A 20,652-nucleotide genomic window follows, 5' to 3' on the forward strand; every position below is an offset into this window, starting at 1 on the left:
AGACAAAAGGCACATTAACTCAGAGAAAAGCCTAAATACGAGCATTACCTCAATACAGCGGCTCACATGGACTTTTGACAGGATTGATTGAGTGATTATGAGGTTTAACACACAGATGCTACACGGGTTATGAGGCATGCCATGGTGGAGGGCTCCGGATCAATTGCGACCACTTGGGGATCTTTAACGTGCGCTGAAATCTCCAACACACAGGTTTTTTTGCTTTTCGCCTCCACCAGAAAAGCGGCTGCCGTGGCCGGGAATTGAACCCACGCCCCTGTGCTCCGCAGTACAATGTCTTAGCCACTGAGCCACTGCGGTGGGCTCTCTTGGCAGGATATTGACGAATAAACTGTTCGAACGAACATGCTTCTTTGAGTGAACTTAGACGTTCACCAACAAAAGCAGAGTTCCTACAGTTAGCCTACAGCAGCTTTCAGGTAGTCAGTGACCAATGGTGCGCAAAAATGGAGCCTGCCGAGACGTTTTGCGCTGAGCACCTTCAAAGAAATGCGAGGACAAGAAATTCTAAGGCTGGAAGTTAAGACAATGGTCGACCATGCGGTCCATGCCATTGCAGGAAATGCTTTTCGGATGTGAAGCAAGCACAGGAGTCAAGCTAGCAGTCACCCCACACGAAAGAAACAAATTACAGATATGGAAAGACTCCTGCTTTCCAATGGGAGTACAATAGTTGGCAAGAGTACTTGACTACACATGCCAGCAGTGCCGCCTGTTTTCTACTTTAACCAAGAAAAAAACAAAAAAATGAGGGAGGTACTCAAGCAAAAGTTGGCTGCAGAACAAGGTGTTTGTGGCCACAGACAAAACATGGATACACCATCCCACCCCCTGCGTAGAAGCCGCAGTCAAAGCAGTTGACAGCGCCAGATGAAAGTGCTCAAAAGAGAGCAAGGACCATTTTGTCAGTTAGGATGGTGATGGCCACTGTTTTCTTTTTGGGTTTTTGGGATAACCAAGAAATAATATTTATTACCTACATACAATATGGAAAAACAATAAAAGGCTAGCATTGTGCAATGTTACTGAACGGTTCAAAAGAATAGATAAAAAAAAATGGCTGATTCGCACACCAGAAAGTGTTCTCTTACCAAGACAACCCACTGTCCCAAGAAATCAATTGCCACAATAGCATAATTGCATGAATTTGGTTTTTAACTGCTTCCTCACCCACAATGTTCTTCAGATTTCATCCCATTTGCTTTCTTCCTGCAAACTTGAAATTCTGTACAATGGCTCTAACCTGTGCGATTTGTACATTTCTTGGCAGAAAGCAGCTTGAACTTCGATAAAACAAAGGACAAAAAAAAAAGGACGCACTGCTGGCTAACAGCTAAAAATCTGGTTTCGCAGGAGGAAAAATTTTATCCAATGAAGACGTCAGCACTGTCAGAAATAAGTATTTCACTGCACATGGTAACTCCTAATTATGAGATGAGATAAAAAAATAAACTCAATAGACAATGTGCAGCCCTTAATAGAGATTATGTTCCAAAAAAGCTGTCTAACTTGAATTGTTGACCAAACTTATCAGACTGCCCTCTGAACACCATATAAAGGAAGACTTCAGGAAAAAGGTCCAATATTTGAGATTATGTGTGCTTCAGGCACTGCTGCCATGAAAACTAAAGTACAGTAAGCATCTCTACTTCTCAATAGCATTATAGGGGCACCTATAGCCGCTATTCAATGGCGTGGAATGCATGCAGGCAACCAAGTGTGCGCCGCCATAAGTGTGGCCACACGTCTGTTGCTAGGCGACGTTGTGCGCACACAGCCCGCAAATCAGGCACACCTCTTCTCCTCCATGCAACCGTGTGAGTGCGCCCACGGCCGGGCTAGAGCAGGGGCGTGCGCGCGCTGGTGGCAGAACTTTACATCGAGACTGGGCTGCATTGTTCTCGCCGCCGCTGCAAAGGCCATATCAACACATCACGCGCCGCCACTCTAGTCCGGCCGTGGTGCGCCGTCACTCGTTACGTCGGGCTCCGCGGGATGGCGGTACTTGTCCATGCTAAGCATGACTGTGAAACACATGACTGTGTTTCACGTTAGAAACTCCACCTCACCGAACGCAAAGTATTGCCTCGAGTTCAATGTGAGTGCGATTAATAACATCTCTGTTGACGCCACCGTTTAGAATCGGATTGGAACGGAGCAGATGACGCATGCCAGTGTTTTCTTCAGCGTGCGGGCGCAGTGGCCCAAGCCGCGCCATGTCCGTGGCACATCGGCCATGTCTGTGGCCGTTTCCAGTGTTGCCAAGCGAAGAAATTGACCGCTTAACTTTTCAACGAATACCGCCTATAGGTAAAGCAACATAAGATCTCGGTGGAGAATAGTGATAGACTCAGTAAAATCACTGACATCCCTTTCCAAATCGAGTTATTACAAACCAGAGCAACATCAGGGCAACGCAAACGTGACACAATGGAGGGTTACGGATCAATTTACAGCACGTGATGGTTTTCAACGAGCGTCCAAATCTTGATGTGCAGGTGTTCGGACACTGTCCTGCCCGACACCAAAGTGATACACCCCACAGCACACCTGAATGCTCAGATTTAAATGCTTGAGCTAGATATACATGGCAAAACAGATTTTGTAGCGTTCCCTAGCGTCTATTTTTATCCAGATTTTTACGAATCATTAGTAGTTCTAAGACAAAAACGCAAAAAATGAAGGAGGCACAAACACAATGGTCCTGTTCCAACCTCCCTCCTTCCCAGTGTTTTGTTTTTGGCGCCGTTGTTCGTTTGTCATGTAGGCCAGCTCTCCTGATAGTCAGCTCTGAGGTTTTTATGTTATCTTTCTTTATTCACCATCACACAGTTTTGTTTTCCACCAATTACGTTGTGGCCCACGCAACCAAATCCAAAATATGCTGCTCTATGCCATTTCGGATTCGTGCAGCCTCATTGCACACACAACATGTTTACTAACGTACAGCTAGAAACGATTTTCAAGCCCAACCGCTGGGCCCAGTAGTCTTGCTGCATGCATTGTTCTCAATGTTCTCCCATCAAGCAAAATGTTCCGATAACCAAAACACATTATATCTCGTGCTGAAACATACAGGCAATGTGGAAAAATAAAAGTAAATAAAAAAACTGGAGCGAAACGCCGCACTTCTTCCCAGTCCCTGTGTTCACACCAACAAAAAGTGCCCCCCCCCCCCCCCCCCTTTTTTCAACCAATGCTAACCTTTCTTCTTTTCTGCTCATAAACCCTTTGAGGGTCAAATTTTTTTATTTAAGTTCTTCAGCCGAATTTATTTCAAGACAAAATTACAATTTTTTAGGGTGACCATAAAGTGACAAAAAAATAGTTTGTGTCGTTACATACACGTGGTTTATTCATGAGTAACACAAGAAAAATTCTAAAAAAGTTTCGCGGGCACAAGAAGGGGGACAAGCGCAAGAATCCCACCAGATTCGCGAGCGCAAGAAGTAGGAAGCGCCTGGAGGACAAATTTGAAACTAGCCGCTGCGCACCCGCACGTTACCGGATGCGCAAGCGATAGCCGGCGTACCGCTGTAGTAAAGCATAAAGAAAGAAAAGAAGAGCCATCGACGCAAGAAAGAAATTCCATGTATTTCCGCAGTATGGCAGCAGATGCCAAGCGAGAGAAATAATCGAAAAAGGTGCGCTTTTTAAACATACAAGCGATGACGTTTGTAGAATTTCGCAGTTCGATATCTCGGAGTACGGATGTGCTAGAAGAATTGTGCCAAATGAAGCATAGAAACATGATTGCTTCCAACTTTTCAATACAAACGTGCCTGCTTATTGCTGCCACTAAAAAGTTAATTACTCAATTTTAGTTAATTAAGCCACTGACATCGATAATTACCACCCAATCATATGTCCCCCTGGGCGCATAACCTCACTGTAGAGATGGTCTTCGCGTAAAGCTAAGCGCCTAATTAAAAAAAAAAAAAAACCTGTCGAATTAATTTTGATCACCCTGTATATTCTGGTTCACTTTACAAGCGGGGAACAGCATGAAACCTCAACAAGAGATGTGCTTCACCTGACGTCTCCTTAGCAATGCTGCCCTCCCCACTCTTGAAGGCAGATATCTCCACATGCTCTCTCTACTATACTTTTGTTCCATACTTCCGCTTCCTTGCAGACCTACACAGAAATTCTGCCAACGTGCCCCATCTATTGCTCCCACGATAATAAAAACCAATGAATCTGGAATTGTACAGCAGGCTTAACATTGGCAATCTTGGTGTCGGACTACTACATTGATGCCTAAAAGTGTCAGTACAGGTGGGCTTTCCCACCTGTACACTGCAAAAAGGCAATTGGTGGTCTGGTGCCTCCTCCAAACAGGTGGAAACATCCACACCAAATTTCAGCTGCCCAAGCACTTTTTATTCCTAGGCGCTATCGACAAAAGATTTCAAATTACAAAACAACACGTGTACACGTGCCGTGCTTCTCTTCAGTAGTACGGGCAGCTCATTTCTAGTTGTTCCTCAAGATGAAGATCTTCTTTCAGCCTGGTTAGCAAAGCTCCCTGTTTTGCAGTCTTGGCCACAATGGTCACACCATGGTCACAATGGTCACACGTCGCCTCAGTGTTTCCTTAAAAATGCTCAGTTTAGTAATTATGCAGGAAAAAAAAATAACACAATGAGTATAAAGCTGTGCTTTCAATGTAATCCGGCTTTTGGAGTGAAAATATGCAGTTCTATTTTACGCAACTTTTTTTTTAAATGTGGTGTGCAGAGGTGAGACAGCTCAATCAGATTTGGGAGCAGCGAAATCTCAATTTTGGAGCAGAAGAACCTTGATTTGTAGCAGGAGAACGCCTTTTGTTATGTCACCTTAGGATCCTAAAACAAATTTTTGGCAACTCGGGAAGAGGAGAAGGGGGGGGGGAGTGCACTTTTTTTGAACGTACATAACCCTGAAACAGTTTTTCAATAAATTTTTTTTTCTACCAGAGTATCACAAGGTACGAGCTGCACTACGTACCTTTTTACAGATCATTTTTAAATTCTTAGGATCTGTAGAGCCTAAGAATTTAAAAATGCATGGATACGGTGGAGTGCCCCTGAGAATATCAAGTTGAAAAAGTAAGCAATTGTAAGGCATTTTTATTATCATGTGAATGCCGAAATTATTTTTGTAATCCAGACTCGGCTTTACACACAAGTATAGAGCCACGGCAAAAGTTGCGCGAAGTGAAGTGACAATCGTCATTTCGATCCCCAAGGTGCATATTCACTACGATCGTAATTTGAGTAATGTTAGTATGTTTAGCCACCTCGCTTCTGGCATTAAATTTCACTTCAAACAGATGAATCATTAATACTAGCGTAGAATAATAGCCGGTCCCGCTATCGGACACTGCTTGAACATTTTGCAGCGCTGTAGCTTGCGCCGCCACTTCTGCAGTGTCGATCGTCCCATTCCCGCCGCTCGCAAGCTCGCTGTTAAAGGCACCAATAACTCGGCGTTTTATAACACCGCAATGAGTCCGAAATTTCACTTCAAGCACGCACTGCACCTCCCACTTAAGGCCGAAACACGGCGAATTCGCGGGCCCCACGTTGTTTTTGATGAACTCCCGTCTTTCGGGTCGCGCAACTACCAGCAACAGATCAAACAACTAAATGTAAACGTAGCCACCCCCATAACCAACACCATGGTAGAAATCGGCGAACCACGAGCCTGAACCACGAGCAACTGCTTGGCCCGGCGGCCATGTCTTCCAATCTTCACCACACGAAGATGGCGGCGCCCAGTGAGGTCGTTCCGGAGAAACGGCGCTCCGAAAATTGCCCTTTCTTCATCACCTTGCACAAGTAGTTTGTCGCCTCAGTACGCATAAGTATTTTTTCTACAGAACTTTCCATTGGTTTTCAACGGGAAAACTGTGTGACTCGATATTGTGACTTTCGAAAAAGCTATCTCGGGGACAATGTTATGCAGGTTATTTTATTGAATGATCAATCAATTAAACCTTTACAAACAGCATTACCTTGCGGGTGCTGGAAAATTATGCCGTCAGTAAGCATTTTTTCCCACTGACACTGATGGGAGCGTTACACTCCCTGGCTCCCAAACTGTGTTGGAGCAGTTTGGCACAATGTTTGCAATTTTCAACCTTTTGGAGCAGCCTGGCGCAGGATAGCAAATTTGTATCAAAACTGCGCAATATGCACAGCAGTCTCACCCCTGGGTGTGTTATCTTGCTGTGGATGTGCTTGAACCTTGCCGTAGAAGTCAAACGTTTAGCGAAATTACTATTGGCGATGAGATGTTTGAGTGGCGCCCCCTGGCTCTGACGTCAGCTAAGGGACTGGGGCCGCTGTCGTCTGCTACACTCCGCTTGTGAGGGGCAGCAGTGCCTGCGCTATAAATCGCCCGCTTTGATGCTTTAGGGCATCAAAAAGCGTGTTTCTAGTAATCCAGTTATTTTTGCCAGCTTCTGACACATCTGAATAACTTCAGTCTGTATCCCCCACAAGTTTGCAATACTTGGAGAGAGAGAGAACAACCTTCTTGAGAGCCTCGGTCAGAAGATCGTTTATAACTCGTCCTTCCTTGCTTATTCGCGGGGTTCAGCGCTCAGAGCTCCTCGATAAGTGTTCGAAATGCATAGGCTTCTCTGAATTGTTTTTGAGATGCTCTTATGAAGACTCAAGAATCTAATGCTGCGCGCCCAGCGGCGGGTCCCTCCGTATACACGCGCATCGCACAGCAGGAAATAAAACGGCCGTCTTCTATTTCTTTCATTGTTGTTGACTAGTATCAGATTAATGTTTTTTTTTCTTCTGTTCCCAACGCATTAGTTTTTCTGCACCATCACAAATGTCTTATTAGCACGTTTGGGAATGTTTGGTAGGCTCACGAAGATTGTGTGTATATTTTCTTAAGGCTGTATGGCATACATTCCCTTTTTCACAAATTGGCTTTCGTTATGAATGCGTGCAAGAAGATGCATATCCGCAGCGTGCGTTGCGTATTCACATGCAAATACAAAGAGAAGGTTTGTGCTACGCCACTGCGATCGCGCCCCAGGCAACGTTGTCCAGAGTACTCGAAGGCAGCTTTTGTGCTCTGAATTTCTCTCGTAACCATCGTTACCACAACGAACTGACTCTCAACCCTACCAATTATGACATGATTACGGTGTTGAAGGCTTGATATACACGCTAACAAACACAATAAATAGCATACGTGCATATATTACTGCAATCGAAACCGATAAATATTTCCTAGCAGCTCTTTATCGTTTTCCAACGCTTCCAGGTGTAAAAAATAAATCGTGGTCTACTCGGGATGACCTCCGATGGACTGAAGAGGATTACTTTTACTCTCTTGTCCTGGACTGATGACCCAGCCCACTAATCAGCTCGATTTTAAAGTTAAAGTTTCCCCCTCCTCCCCCTCCTGATCTTCCATATTCTCTTGAGTGCAGTTTTCCTATAACGCATATCTGAATATTGGGAAGATATGGCTGCAGGAAATGTAAAAAAATAGCCCCCACAGGTCTGAACAAGCATAGTGTCACTGCATCTTTACCGTAGACGTGACTTGTTTTGTTCAATGAACCTCCATATTGGTTGGAAACCTGGTATAAAGTCAGCACACGCCTGTACTTACAGAAGGTTATTTGGAACTCAATTTACATTTTTTGCGTACCATAGCGCATGTCGGCATACTTTAATGTCATGACAACGTAAAGTGATGTGATGCAACACTTTCGAGCGTTCGGCAAGGTTGCAAAAACTGTTCTACCTTACATATGATTACCGGGAATCGCAATGCCTTCTGCCAAAGCCGACAGCCCCAAAGGCCTGGAATTTGTTTTGGTCTTGTATTTTCGTTGCTGTCGGTTACTAGCACCTGGCTGTTTTCTGTGTTAGAAAGATTGCTCAATACAGAAGTTGACGCCTAGCTCCGACTCTTCCCGCTCCGCATAGGACCGGCTTCGCAAGGAATGGGGTGACGCCGGCAATGTTTCTTCCGTAGCGGTATCCAAAAGTATACTTAAACTCACGCCCTGAGCTAGTTTATGTGATTTTAAGTCTGTTGTTATGATAAAAAGTTGCGCACTCGCAAAATCTGGTGCGCACAAGCATCAGACGTCAACTGAGCGCAAAGAAATAGCGGGGAGAGCGAGCCCGAGTGAAGCAGACGACATATGCGAGGATCCCTAAGCTGACGTCACGGAGGCGCGCTTCGCAGCGCCGCCCGTGGTCGAGCTCACCGCCAATAGAGGGGTACACACCATCTACACTGTTTAAGCTGTGAATGCTCCATATAAATGACACAAGATATGTGACCCTGATAATGTGGCAAAGTTGGAAAGTGAGCCCTACCGAATTTTTTTTATCCCCCCCCCCCCCCCCCCCCTTATTTATAACATTTCGAACCTCTGGACAGAAGAAGAGAAAGTGAGGTTAAACTTCCACAAGGTTTGGAGCGACATTTGTATAATACGAGAATTCGGCCAGAATTTGAGAGGCTCCAAAAAATTAGAGAAAAGTGGAGTGAACATAATTACCAGAAGGATGCCTCAGCAACAAATCATTCTTCAAAAACAAACAAAAACTGTCGCTTCTAACGAGAGAGAGACAGAAATAACTTCTACATGCACCCGTCTAAAATGACGAGGGAGAGAGCATTAGCTTAGACCCTCGTACATCCCTAATTATTGGCCGGAATTCCTTGGGATTCGGCGGCCGTCAGGGCGAGACCGATGATTTTTCGTTGCTCTTCTGCTTTGTGGTTGAGTAATAACGTCTCCCAAGATTCTACATTACTGTTCGGGTCGTTATAGGACTGGGAATGTCCAGACCATTTGGACGAGCTCTGCAATGCTATTGCAGTGAGTGCATCTAGGATTAAGGACTTCCAGATGCCATTTACTGTACAGTTGAGGGTATGAAAACACCCCCGTTGGCAATTCCCTCCATATAACTTCCTTTTTTGCTGAGCTGCTTATCTGCTGCTGGATAGCATCCTTAAATCCTAGCATCCTGTAATGGCATCCTTGCATATCAAGGATGCTATTACAGGTTCACAATACCCACACACAGTGCACCTCTCTACCTACAAAATTAAAAACTGCAGCAGCGCAGTCCTGAGGTGGACTGCCATGCAGATAAAAATCAACGTACAAAAGGCAAGTAAGGAAATTAATGACTGCATTCATAGACGGTTGGAAAATGAATACTCAATGCAAACATTTCTAATGGTTTGCGGGCCCTCCCTTTCTGTTAAAGCGATGAGAAACAAGAACCAAAGTTCTTGTTATAGCTTCAGGAGCCAACCCACTGAGGAGAAGAATGCTGACTGCATAAATGCTATCGCATTTACTACAGTTAAGCCTCATTATAACAAAATTGGAGGGGCATCACTACCTGCTCTTATAACTAATATTTCCTTACAGCCATAGCGATTATTTACTCCAAATATTGGGGGACATAGCATCTCGCACGCATGGCAGGACAAAACAAAATAACTGCATTCGATCCGGATATAAAAAGGAAAAGTGATGCACCTACTTTAATTGCCGTTCTAAATACGCAACTCATATTTCAGCAACTCATATTTCAAACAGACTTAGCTGCAAAGAAGTCCGTAATTGGATATTGATGCATCTTCCTCACTCGAACGATGGCTCACTCAGCTTTGTGCCCGATGTGACAGCTTTTATCATAGCCGCCTTCTGGCCTAGCGTTTTAGTCTCTCTCTCTTTCACTTCCCGCCTGGCACATTCATGTACCTCGAGTCACGTGCACAGCACGATAAAGGTAAAACTAAAGCAACTAAAAAAAAAAAAAGGGCGCAGCTTCTACTAGTGGTGCAAGGCTGGAGAAACAGCAGAGCTGGCGGCCCCTCTCCCTTCGTCGCAGACCCGGCTGTTGTACCTCGCATGGATTCCTGAACTTGCCACTGAAAGTTCTCCAGGACTGGCAGGCCCAGATCGTTTTGTCAGCTGGCTTTCACATCTCTTACAAAGTGGACCGCGAGCACACGCTAGAACCGGTGACAACTGCCTTCCCGAACTCGCATCCGTAGCGCGAACTCGGCGTTTGTGCTTCCCACTTCAGGCGCGAACGCATGTGAACTGGCGAAGAGAAGACCACGCGAGAGATCATGCCACAAACACTGGGCAGAGTGTTCTGGAAGGTCGAGTTGGACAAAACCGGACGCTCGTCACGAGGTGCACGCTCACGTGTGCTCGGTTATTATTTCCTGGTATTTTTTTTTGCGAGTTCCTCACACGGCACAAGCACTCCTCACGAGAAGCACGCTCAAGTGCGGTCGGTATTATTTCCTTGGTATTTTTTAGGTGAACGCAGACAAGACTGAGCTCAAGTTTAAACAGCACTGCTCTTAAAACACGCACCGAACTTAAACGATACAGCTCCTGCGACGCAAGTCGGCAGTGAGGTGCCGCCAGCCATGCATACTGCCGGCATTGGCTGCTTGTTGCGTGCAGCGAGAAAGGTGGGAGTGGCTTTGCGGACGGAGCGTGCGCATGGCGCGCCGTCCAGCTTTGCGTGCATTGCTGGAGGATGCATGGCGGCAGTTTTGAACTGCTAAATACAGTTGCTGTGTTGCACACCGCCTCAAATCTGCGTTGGCACTGTCGTGAAATTGGCTGAAAATTTTATTTCCTAACGAAATTTGTTTGTTATATCCCGTAACAAACAAATTTTACCTAGTTAAAACAATGTTCTAAGTACATGGGTTTCTACAGAAACTTTCAAGGAGAATTACGATTTGCTCGTTATATCTATTATTTTGCAATAGTCCATCTCATTATAACAAGGTTTAATGGTAATTGTACGTACCATACTATGCAAAAACAAAAATGGCTTCACAGAAAGGCACCAGACGGGATAGTTACAAAAGCGCAAGCATGAGACAGATGTCAGAAGATTAAAGAAAAGAAACCTAAGTTTTATTAGGTAAGTAAGAGCTGCTGTTGTATGGTCACAAGAACATGGTGGTCTTCGTTTGAAGTTTTTCTTTGGCTACAACTACAAAGCTCACTCTCACGTATTGTGGGTGACTTAAATTACTGCCTGGATTCACTGAGTGCTGGAGTCCAAGTGTATATTAACAAAATAACAGCAACCTACATTACTTGTTTTTTTCTATCCCATGCCTCTTTGGTGCCATAAACAGATACAATAAAATTTCGCTGCATGCGAGCTGTAATATCGTATTCACTCGCATTATGATCGCACCCCTGAAGTTCGTCGTCAAAATATGACTTTTTTTATTTCCCGCGCAATGATCGCACCCGGAACTTGCCGCACCCTGAACTTGCCGCATCATCAACTTGCCGCAGCCATATGTCGTTGTGTGCCAAGTCTAGACGACGATGGTGCTGCTTACGCTAGTTTCCTCCTTTTTCAAAGCGGACATGGCTACGTTATTGCCGCAGAATTGATAATATTAGCGATATCGGCAAGCGTGCATGAGTTCATTATTGGTGCGGAAGAAACTCTCACAAATGCACTTAATGTACTCACAAAACATAAAACAACGCGCTCGGCTTGCTGCGTCGGCAGCCGTGTCTCTATCTCCAACACTGTGACAGTAGCAGCCACTTATTGGTTGACCTGTTCTCACCTCACAGCAAACTAGTTCCGGCACGTTCCGTAGTGAAAACACTGCATTTCGCATCACTCGGTGGTCATTCGGTGGTCAGTGGAGTTTTTATTATGTTTTTATTTGTTATGTTTATTATGTTCATGAGACTGATCGTAAGCATTCTGACCTGCAACTTGCATTTTATGCGCTGAAACTTTTTCCCAAAAAATTTACCTTGCATAATGATCGCACCCCTAACTTTGCATCATATTTTTGGAAGAAAAAGTGCGATCATTACGTGAGAAAATACGGCAATTGACATCTGTTTCATAACCCAGAGGTTCCAGTTACAGGAACTTATACTAGCCAAAGAACTTTACTTCTAAAATCAACAACTTTGAGGGTGCTGTTATATCCTTAAGCACTCACTGTAGGTGGCCTTCCCCCCCCCCCCCCCCCCAAATATCCGTTTTAAAATTCAGTAAAAGATGAACGTACAAGACCAAACACAAATCTTCAAACGCGTTTAAAACATGAACGGCACCAATTTGAAAAGTGACAGAACCTATACTTACTTATCTGGGGTATGCGAATTAGCATCCAACTTAACTGACAATTTAGCTTGCTGCCTCCTGAGCATATGAGCAGTGCCATTTGAACTGTCCATGCGTTTGCCCGATAGATTTTTAAATATAAACCTTGGTCCGTATCCCAGCCAGAAACAAAAAGAGAGCAGGAACAGGTAAGAAAGCACTGTGGCACAGCCCATTAAAAAAAAAAAAACAATAATTTCATTCCTGCCAACAACCCTTTCGTGATAATGTGGTGTTTGCAATGAACCACACAAAAAAACTGCTATCAAGTAACATCTATTTGCGCCGGATTAGCATCATGGAAAAGATGTTTTAAGGGCAACACCAATACGCCTAGGAAAAATTAATGCAGCTTAACAATACAACTTAAAGAGGGTTAAAAAACAGGTATCAAACTGACATTCATAGATTCTCTCCAATGTACTATAATGATAGTGATAATAATAAAAACACCGAAATTAATCTACTAAGGCTTTTTACCACTGAGCTGACAACTACATGGTTTAGGAGTACTGTTAAATATTAATAATACCTGTGCCTCTAGAGTGAATGTTAACCTCACTTACTCTGCATTGCACTTTGCAGCCAAACACAAGAGCAGCATGGGCAACTCAATTTGGACAAAAAAATCCAAGGACACCTAAGCACTGCTTATGGGTTCTGAATGTGACAGCATGACGTACACCCGAACGCTCAAGACACCTTGTTTACCTAGCTTCACATTGTCAAAGGGCTTAGCAATCTTGCTGCTGGAGGTGCTTTGCTTTACGATCTGCCTTAAAGGGGCCGCCATGCAAAAAAAGTACACATTAGTTTTATTTGAAAGATTTGGTGTTTTATAGTGCCCCCAGCGCTTGCTTTATTCACTAAGAAATTAATCAATCAAAGTTTTAGTCACTAAGAAATTAATCAATCCAAGTTAATATTTTGATTCTCTCACCAAGTCATGTGTTTTGCGACGTCTGTGATAATGCAACAAGGACAGGACTTCAAGCGAATGTTAGTACACCATATAGTCTGCAGCAGACTCTGGAATGTCTTGTTTACTGTCAGTCCTCCTAGATGGCACCACCATACTATGCAGTACAGCTATCCACCCTCCCTTTGCTTCTGACTATATCTGCACCTGGCTTGTTTTTGTTGCGGTTGGAAGTAACTGCTTCGTGAAACATTGGGTATGTTTGACAAACAGGGTCACGTAAGACATGTCGCCTATGCCAATCGGCCAGTGTCATGTGAGACAACGCCAAAGCGTCGGACTGTGGTGCAGCTAAAACAACATAGGGCGCGCAGAACAAACAGCTTCACAAACGGGTACTTCACTTAGAAGTACCCGTGTGTACAAGCGTGTACTTTCGTAACTTCCATTGCTTAGCCTATCCTTCTTACCGCTATAAAAGGAATATGTATTACATTTAAGCGCAAATAACTCATTCTGCAAGCTTGTAAGCCCTGCCCAACTTGCATTTGCTTTTGCCGGCCTCAGCCAATCACACAGCTGAGCAAATTACGTCATACGTTCTAGTGCGGGAAATGAGCTAGCGAATCGCATGGCCATTCCCTTTTTTCCCAATTATATAGCTTATTTGAGCGAAGTTTACTTTAAAAGCAGTGTCAGTATGATTCTAATGAAGCAATCTTTTGAATGAACAAAACTTGTGTTTTGTCTGCATGGCCTCTTTAACGCTTTTGAATGGCTTCGATCTGCCTCCTACAAGTTGTGCAGCTGTTGGTTCATTTCACCCCATAAAGGGAGAGTTGATGATGGTGAATTTTGCTGCCTGTTCTTCCCCAATTTTTATCTGCAGCCTACTGGTGGGGCCAACGACCTCTTACTACTGCCAAGTGTAAGCTCGCGGTGTGGAATGCCTCATGAAGGGGCTGTTTTTCTATGAGGGATGGCCATGCTGGCCCGGCTTTCTAGCTCAATCGTGTGCCACGGATTGCCTCGTCGTAGAGGACACCTTGTGCTATAAATGTCACCGAAGGAGCCGTTTTTCTGTTACGAAATGAGTTTTGTTTACTCAATAGGCCAATTAAAGCATCTGCCTTAATTCTTATAACGAGTGGCAGCTGACCCTTCTCTACGAAGTGCACGATATGGGGGAAATTGTACACATTCTTGAACTATGCAGGCTTGCCAATACAGCTACAATTCCATCGTCCACAACAGTAAAGGCCCGGTTGCTGACACTTCAGCTGGGTCCCTGGGAAGGTCAGTGGCTGCTTTTATCATTTGCTTAGGTCTGCGGATTGCGTTGGAAATGCTGTGCTTGGGTTTGGCTCCTTGTAGCACTGGCACGTGAGCAAAGCTACTACTGGGTTCATTTCCCCCTTCGACCCACTTATTTTGTGGAAGAATTTTCTGAAAATAGTGCTAATGGCCTGATTAGTTTAGTGAGCTCAAGCTAATAATGAATGATGTCACTGGCTTATGGCAAGAAAAAACAAATCTTGTTGTTAAATTGAGCTTTGCAAAATCCGGTCTTCAACTTTGTGCTGCTAACAATTACGACTGATATGCAGGCTAGGTGAAGTCTCACTAAGGGTTTTTGCTTTTACCCCCAAAATAACTGCGGTTTCGTGCTACCAAAAATAGTGGTTCAGGGATACCTTCTTGCCTTTGGTTCAACCCATCACCCTTGTGCCACACTCTGCATGCACTGAGCTGGATGCTGCAGACAAGACTATCCATATCCGGTCCACAGTGAATAAATGCAGGGGCAAACAGAGAGCGACAAAGAAAACGAGTGAGAGAGAGAGAGAGAGAAAACGCAAGACTCCAAGTTCAACTCTGGGAGAACACCTCAGGCCAGCACCACGCAACAGCACCCGCACTCAACATGTGTCGAAGACCGCTTACACCAGAGGGCCAGTTCCCACCAGACATTCCCGGCTCCGAAAGATAACCTTTTCCGAGACCGCACCAGGAGAACAGCAAGGTGGCCCCGGAAATGTGTCTGCCACAGCGTGACGCAGTCCAGTCCCAACTCACCTGGGTGCCGGAGGCTCTGTGCTCACAGAGACCGCCCGGTACTTGTCGTCTTTGCCGTCAAAGATCTCATCCACCTCAGTGGCCCTGAGGAGGCTGATGCTGGTCGCGAGACTGTGCGGCCCCAGGCCTGGGGAGGGGGAGGGGGAGGCAGCGGCCGAGAGGTGGGGGAGAGAGAGAGAGGAGGAGAGAGAGAGGGCGCGCAGAGGAGTGAGCGGCAACTCACCTGGACACAGGGGGCTCAGTGCTCACGCACACTGCCTTGTACTTCTCATCGTTCCCCTCTACTACCTCATCCACCTCAGATACCCTCAGAAGGGAAATGTTGGTCGCCAAACTGTGAAGCCCAACACCTGTGGTGGGAGGAGACACACAGACCGCCACACCATTGCAGCACCGCCTCTCTGCACCATGCTTCTTACTTATGTTCAACACAGCAGCCAATGGGAGACCCAGCAGGCAGGAAGGCCGCCAAAGAGAACGCCCCGCACCCGGACACACACATACACACCTCCGTGCCTACTCACGCTACGCCCTGACCCAAGCATATCCGTACCACCACCCCCTGGGAGAACAACCGTTACCAGCACACAGCCAACACTGTGCTGTAGACGACCCATGCTGTCATTTAAACGGTCTGTTAAATTTATGAGGCACTGGAACTAGCGGACTCTGTGCATCAAAAACTCAAAAGGGTAACGACAGGAAAAAACCCATCTAGCCAATAAACCATCAACAGATTAAATATAACGGCCAGGGTGTTTTTGTGATGAGAGAACTGACAAAAAGCTGTGTGCGCGCAAAATGTCTTCTATGCAAAAACCGCCGTGGCTACCTCAGTGATCGAGAGAAACCAGAGAGAGTGCAGAGCCCTTGAGAGACACAGCACAGAGCAATACAGCAACAAGCAGGACAATTTTGAACACACACACACACACACACGAGAAAAAAAATGAGGCATGGTGCAAAGAGGCGTCACTACAAGGACTCTCCGTCCACCACAGGAAGATGGGTTGCAGTTGGGGGATCAAGTGATGACTGCTTACTCTGTATTTCTTTTTTAAGGTAGAAAAAAAAAAAAAGGAAGCGGTGCATGTTAGAGCCATGCAATTTGAGCCAAGCCCCACCACAATGTCTCGATAGAACATGTTTATGCCATATGCACAAATAGGGGAATTTCCTGGTTGAAAATAAGCATTAGACCCATGCAGCAGAACATTCAAATCATTACCATAGACAAAAAAAAAAAAAAAAAAGCAAGGGAGAGCAACTCTGAGCAGGTTAGAAGATTGGACACTGGAGCAGGCATTCGGGCTTATAACACACTGTGTGTAGAGGGCAAGAAAGCTGACACAAGAGGGCTTTGTGGTAGTTAATTTTCCTCTTATTCACCTGCATATTTTTTTATGCTAATGAACACAGTATGTCAAACGTTCAGTCAGATAGCCAGAATAAAGCACAGCATGCTTCGGTGCCAGCTTTGCAGCAAATTTACCAATGTTCATGCACAATAGGACACACAGGAAGCCTTGGAGATAAAAAAATAAACAGGTATTAGGATCACCCACCTAGCTAACACACCAACAGAATCAACTTGCACAGGGCACAGATCTCGGTGTCTATTCTATTTGAAGCCCTGCACAGTCCAATACTTCCTGTCACATGGTGTACATCAAGTACCTTCTTGTTTCCAATTCAACAACAAGGCCAGAATTGCACGTTACTTTTGCAGTTTTTTTCTGTTAATCAACTTTGCCCGATCAAAAAAATTTTTTGAGCAAATGCACTTGAAGCAAGCGTTGTTATCACTTTGATGAAGGCAGTCAGAGACTGATGCATGAAACTCTGTTAGAGGCTCTTTTACGCTGCGGTGCCAACAGTATGTGGAGTCTTGGCTCATTCAGAGAGCACAAATAAGAAGAATCTCTTTGTGTATGACCTTATAAACACGCAAGAGCACTTATTGCTAAACTGAGAGCACATAATTCTCCTGAAAATAGATGACAGGTTAACAACACCAATAAAATTTAACCCCGACTTTGGACTGCACCAGGCACATCACATGAAATGGAAAACTCTGGCAAGGCAACATGGTGCTGGCCTGGACAAAAAGAAAAACTATGATTTACTAGTACATCATGAGCAAAGACAAATAGGCACCAACTCTTCAGAGATGAAAATGTTGCCATCCGATTGATAATGGTAGAAACATTGCGCTTGAAAAAATTTAATTTTTCAGCTGTAGCAGCCTCTTTTCTTCTGATCAATCAGATTCAATACTCTAAAATGTGAGGTGAAGTTTGCAACGTCGTGAAAATAGCCCAGAAATTTAGGAAGAGTTAGCAGCTAGACTAACTGGTATCTCCCAAAGGCATTCTAAATTATCAATGTTTAAAGCAACTTCAAGAGCTGCACCTGTGCGGATAACTTTAGGACACCGGTGCGACATAAAGCACCTTAACTACGAAGTCTTCGTCGCCCTCGTTTATGCGAGTGTGAAGAAGGGACACCTTTTCTTCTCAAGTTTCTGTGGCCGGTGGTTATGCACATTATCTTGACTGACAGCTGTCTGGCTCTGAAACTAAGGAGCCCATTTATCGTATTGGCCTATTCTCCGCAAGAGTATATGATACCACAGCATGGCACATACGGGCAGCCACACCACTTGAGTCTTCTATAATCCAGTTCAACCGAGAGATGGGTGTCGCTCTGGGAACAGGATGTTACGAAAGTAAGCGAAGACTAGACGTTCTCGCAGACCAACAATAAATTTTCCCAACATTAATTGCGATGCTGTAAAGTAACTCACTCAATCAGAAGCATTAGTCAGTCACTTTTGGTTATGATACCACTCATGGTGTCACATCCAGTATTAGGGGCGAAGCACCCTAGCGGCTCGGTCTGTCGGCGTCTCCTGTCATCTCATGTAGTCACGGCACTAAAACCGTGCTACACTCGTTTTCCAATGCCTCGCGCTAGAGTGTTTCATCTCCGTGGGCAAAAATGCGTACTAAAAGAACACACCGGGACACTCATTTTCAATTGCCTCCTGCTAGAACGCATGCTGCGGCGTGCGACACGAAGACAACTTACAGCCAGTCTGTCTCTCACTTAATTGCTTAAATCCGGTTCAACGCAAGAGAGGGCGCCACTGCCACAGCAAGCGCACGATTGCTCCTCCCACCAGCACGCGCCAAGTGGCAAGAGAGAGCCTTACAATCTGTGAATATACTTATACACTGCATGCTTTGCCCCTTTTCAGGTTTCACGTTAGTGGAGATGGCCCGAGATGCTTCGCAGCAACTGCTAAGCATATACATTGTTGATACTAAGCATTTCAATGTGTCACCACATGACAAATGCTGTGCTGCCATATGCGTAATCAAACCTTGTGCTACAAGCTCGGAAATTTTCACTATTACAATTATGCTGGGCTGCCCCCATTGGTTACAAGGGCGCGACAAATGATGTAACTTTCATTTTTCCTTTGGCACAGAACGCATTTTTACATATGGCTCTACACACAAAAGTCGGTGAACTTTTCCGTGCAACTGTGCCCCAAATTTTTGAAAAAGCCGCTACTCAAAGTGCTTTGCGAACCAGCCATGTGACAGAAGTATTGGACGCCCTACACAGCAATAACCAGAATGCAATGGCAAAACAATCCATTTTTCTCTGCCTAACATATTTTGCTAGATTTTCTGCTGACACCAAAACTGCTGTGGCCCATTGTGTAGCATTCTAACCCCTGCTATTTTTTTCTTCTTAATGCAGATCATCAAACGTGATTAATGAAACAAAATAAACTCGGCGTAAAGCATTTGCCCACTCTGGTGTGACTGGAATTGAACTCTTAAGACTAACTTTTAATTGCAGTCCTTTATGCGCAAGAAAAAAATGTTGGATAACACAAACAAACGACACAGAAATGTTGCCCAAAAGGGCGTCTTAATTCTTCAGTAGGAATCCGTTGCTGTGCCATGACTTCTACCACCTCCAACGTAAGCGGCCCTCTTAAATACAGTAACTAAAGGTGAATTTTTCTGGCAAAGACTTACACACGTTCAGAAAAGTGAGGCGAAAAATACCTAAGCAGGCAAGAGCAAATGAAAGGTCACCTAAAGAAGCGATCTTCTTTCGTTCGTCGACAGTCACCAAACGTCGCCACAGTGACGGATATTTCTTGTACAGTGAACCACGGAACATGCGAAGGTAGTTGCCCACCTATAGTGAAGGAATAAGACACGGTTATAAGGTATATAATGCCGGATCGTCAGCAAATAGTCATCGAAGAACTTTCGTCCATTGAAGCCGGCGTACGCAGCGAAGACGTGTGAAACAAAGCCTACCCACCTCGGAGCCAATGTAATAAAACTCGCCATCTTCTTCCAGTTGGAAGGCTGTCGGCTTGTCTCCGAACGTTCTCATCGTCATTTTGAACAGTTTTCGCGAAGCTACGGGGCGCTAAAATTAGAGGAAAAGATATACACGCTAACCGACTCCCAAAAAGCGACGCTAATGGACACCGCCGCCAATGGCTTCGGTTGGCTGGCGTCTGGCTCACATTGGCTGCTTATTTGTACTTCTGCTAACTTCTGCCTCGACGGTCATAGAGTTTCATACTAATGAAACATATTAGTATGAAACTCTATGTCGACGGTGGCTCGTCCGGTTTGCGCAATTATGGCGCGATGTTCAAAGTACAGTGGCTAGAATTCTAGCCACTGTAGTTCAAAGGAACGTTGATCGTTGATGTTCACTGTACTGTTGCGCACATAAAAATTTTCAGGAAATGAGTGGTTTTCTAGGCCACTTTAGTTTTGGTCACGGTTTTTGTCTCTTGTTTTGCAATATTCATTCCACTTTATTGAGCTTTCTGTGAATTATTGAATATATGATTGCGTAGACAACGTAGTGCTCAGTACCACACCAAAACGCGCACACAACGTCGGGGATACTCATAAACAGATAGACAACACCGTTGCCGAACACGTCTTCGTGATCATATTAATCGAAGAACCTGAAAATCAGGGCGAAGGGCGAGGAGGACGTGTGTGTATGGGGAGGGGGTGGGGTGCTAGTAACTGGGCATTTCTTCACACCGGAAGTTCACCATATGAAGGAATGCTTACTGATTTTCGTGAACCAACTTCGTAATGAAAGCAGCAGTAACATAAAATAAAACGTATTTCCTGCCCCACTTTCACGTCCAGATAATTTAGTCGAGGCCAAAAATTTTGCGGAAAGCGGCTTGTTACCCACCACCTGTGCTCAAACAATTCAATCACTCATTCAGTGTATATGCTGCATGTCTGCGGGACCTCATCACAGACAACCTGCCGAGGTGACTCAGTGGCTGGGGCGTTGTGCTGCTGAGCCCAAGGACGCGGGTTCGATTCCCGGCCACGGCGGCCGCTTTTCTGATGGAGGCTAAAAGTTAACACGCCCGCGTGTCCGAGATTTCGGCGC

General features: G+C 45.0%; 1 protein-coding gene across 3 annotated transcripts in view; it reads right to left on the reverse strand.

Annotated features, from left to right (window-relative positions):
- Snr1 (SWI/SNF related, matrix associated, actin dependent regulator of chromatin, subfamily b, member 1) overlaps positions 1-19,696 on the reverse strand; it is a 31,953-nt gene extending 12,257 nt beyond the window's left edge. The window contains exons 1-4 of one of the 3 annotated variants that reach the window (XM_077677324.1): positions 19,537-19,696; positions 19,302-19,407; positions 15,187-15,313; positions 12,174-12,296 (exon numbers count right to left, since the gene is read on the reverse strand). In XM_077677324.1, the coding sequence (XP_077533450.1) occupies positions 12,174-12,296; positions 15,187-15,313; positions 19,302-19,407; positions 19,537-19,617 (437 nt within the window). In that variant the 5' untranslated portion in view covers positions 19,618-19,696. Of the gene's footprint in view, positions 1-12,173; positions 12,297-15,186; positions 15,314-15,409; positions 15,537-19,301; positions 19,408-19,536 lie in introns of all 3 variants that reach the window. The other 2 variants (XM_077677325.1, XM_077677326.1) reach the window with 2 other exon arrangements.
- Positions 19,697-20,652: the final 956 nt, after the last annotated feature.

Source organism: Haemaphysalis longicornis, unplaced genomic scaffold, assembly GCF_048455015.1.
Source record: "Haemaphysalis longicornis isolate Haplotype H1 unplaced genomic scaffold, Haemaphysalis longicornis Haplotype H1 scaffold_7, whole genome shotgun sequence".
NCBI classification, from domain to species: domain Eukaryota; kingdom Metazoa; phylum Arthropoda; class Arachnida; order Ixodida; family Ixodidae; genus Haemaphysalis; species Haemaphysalis longicornis.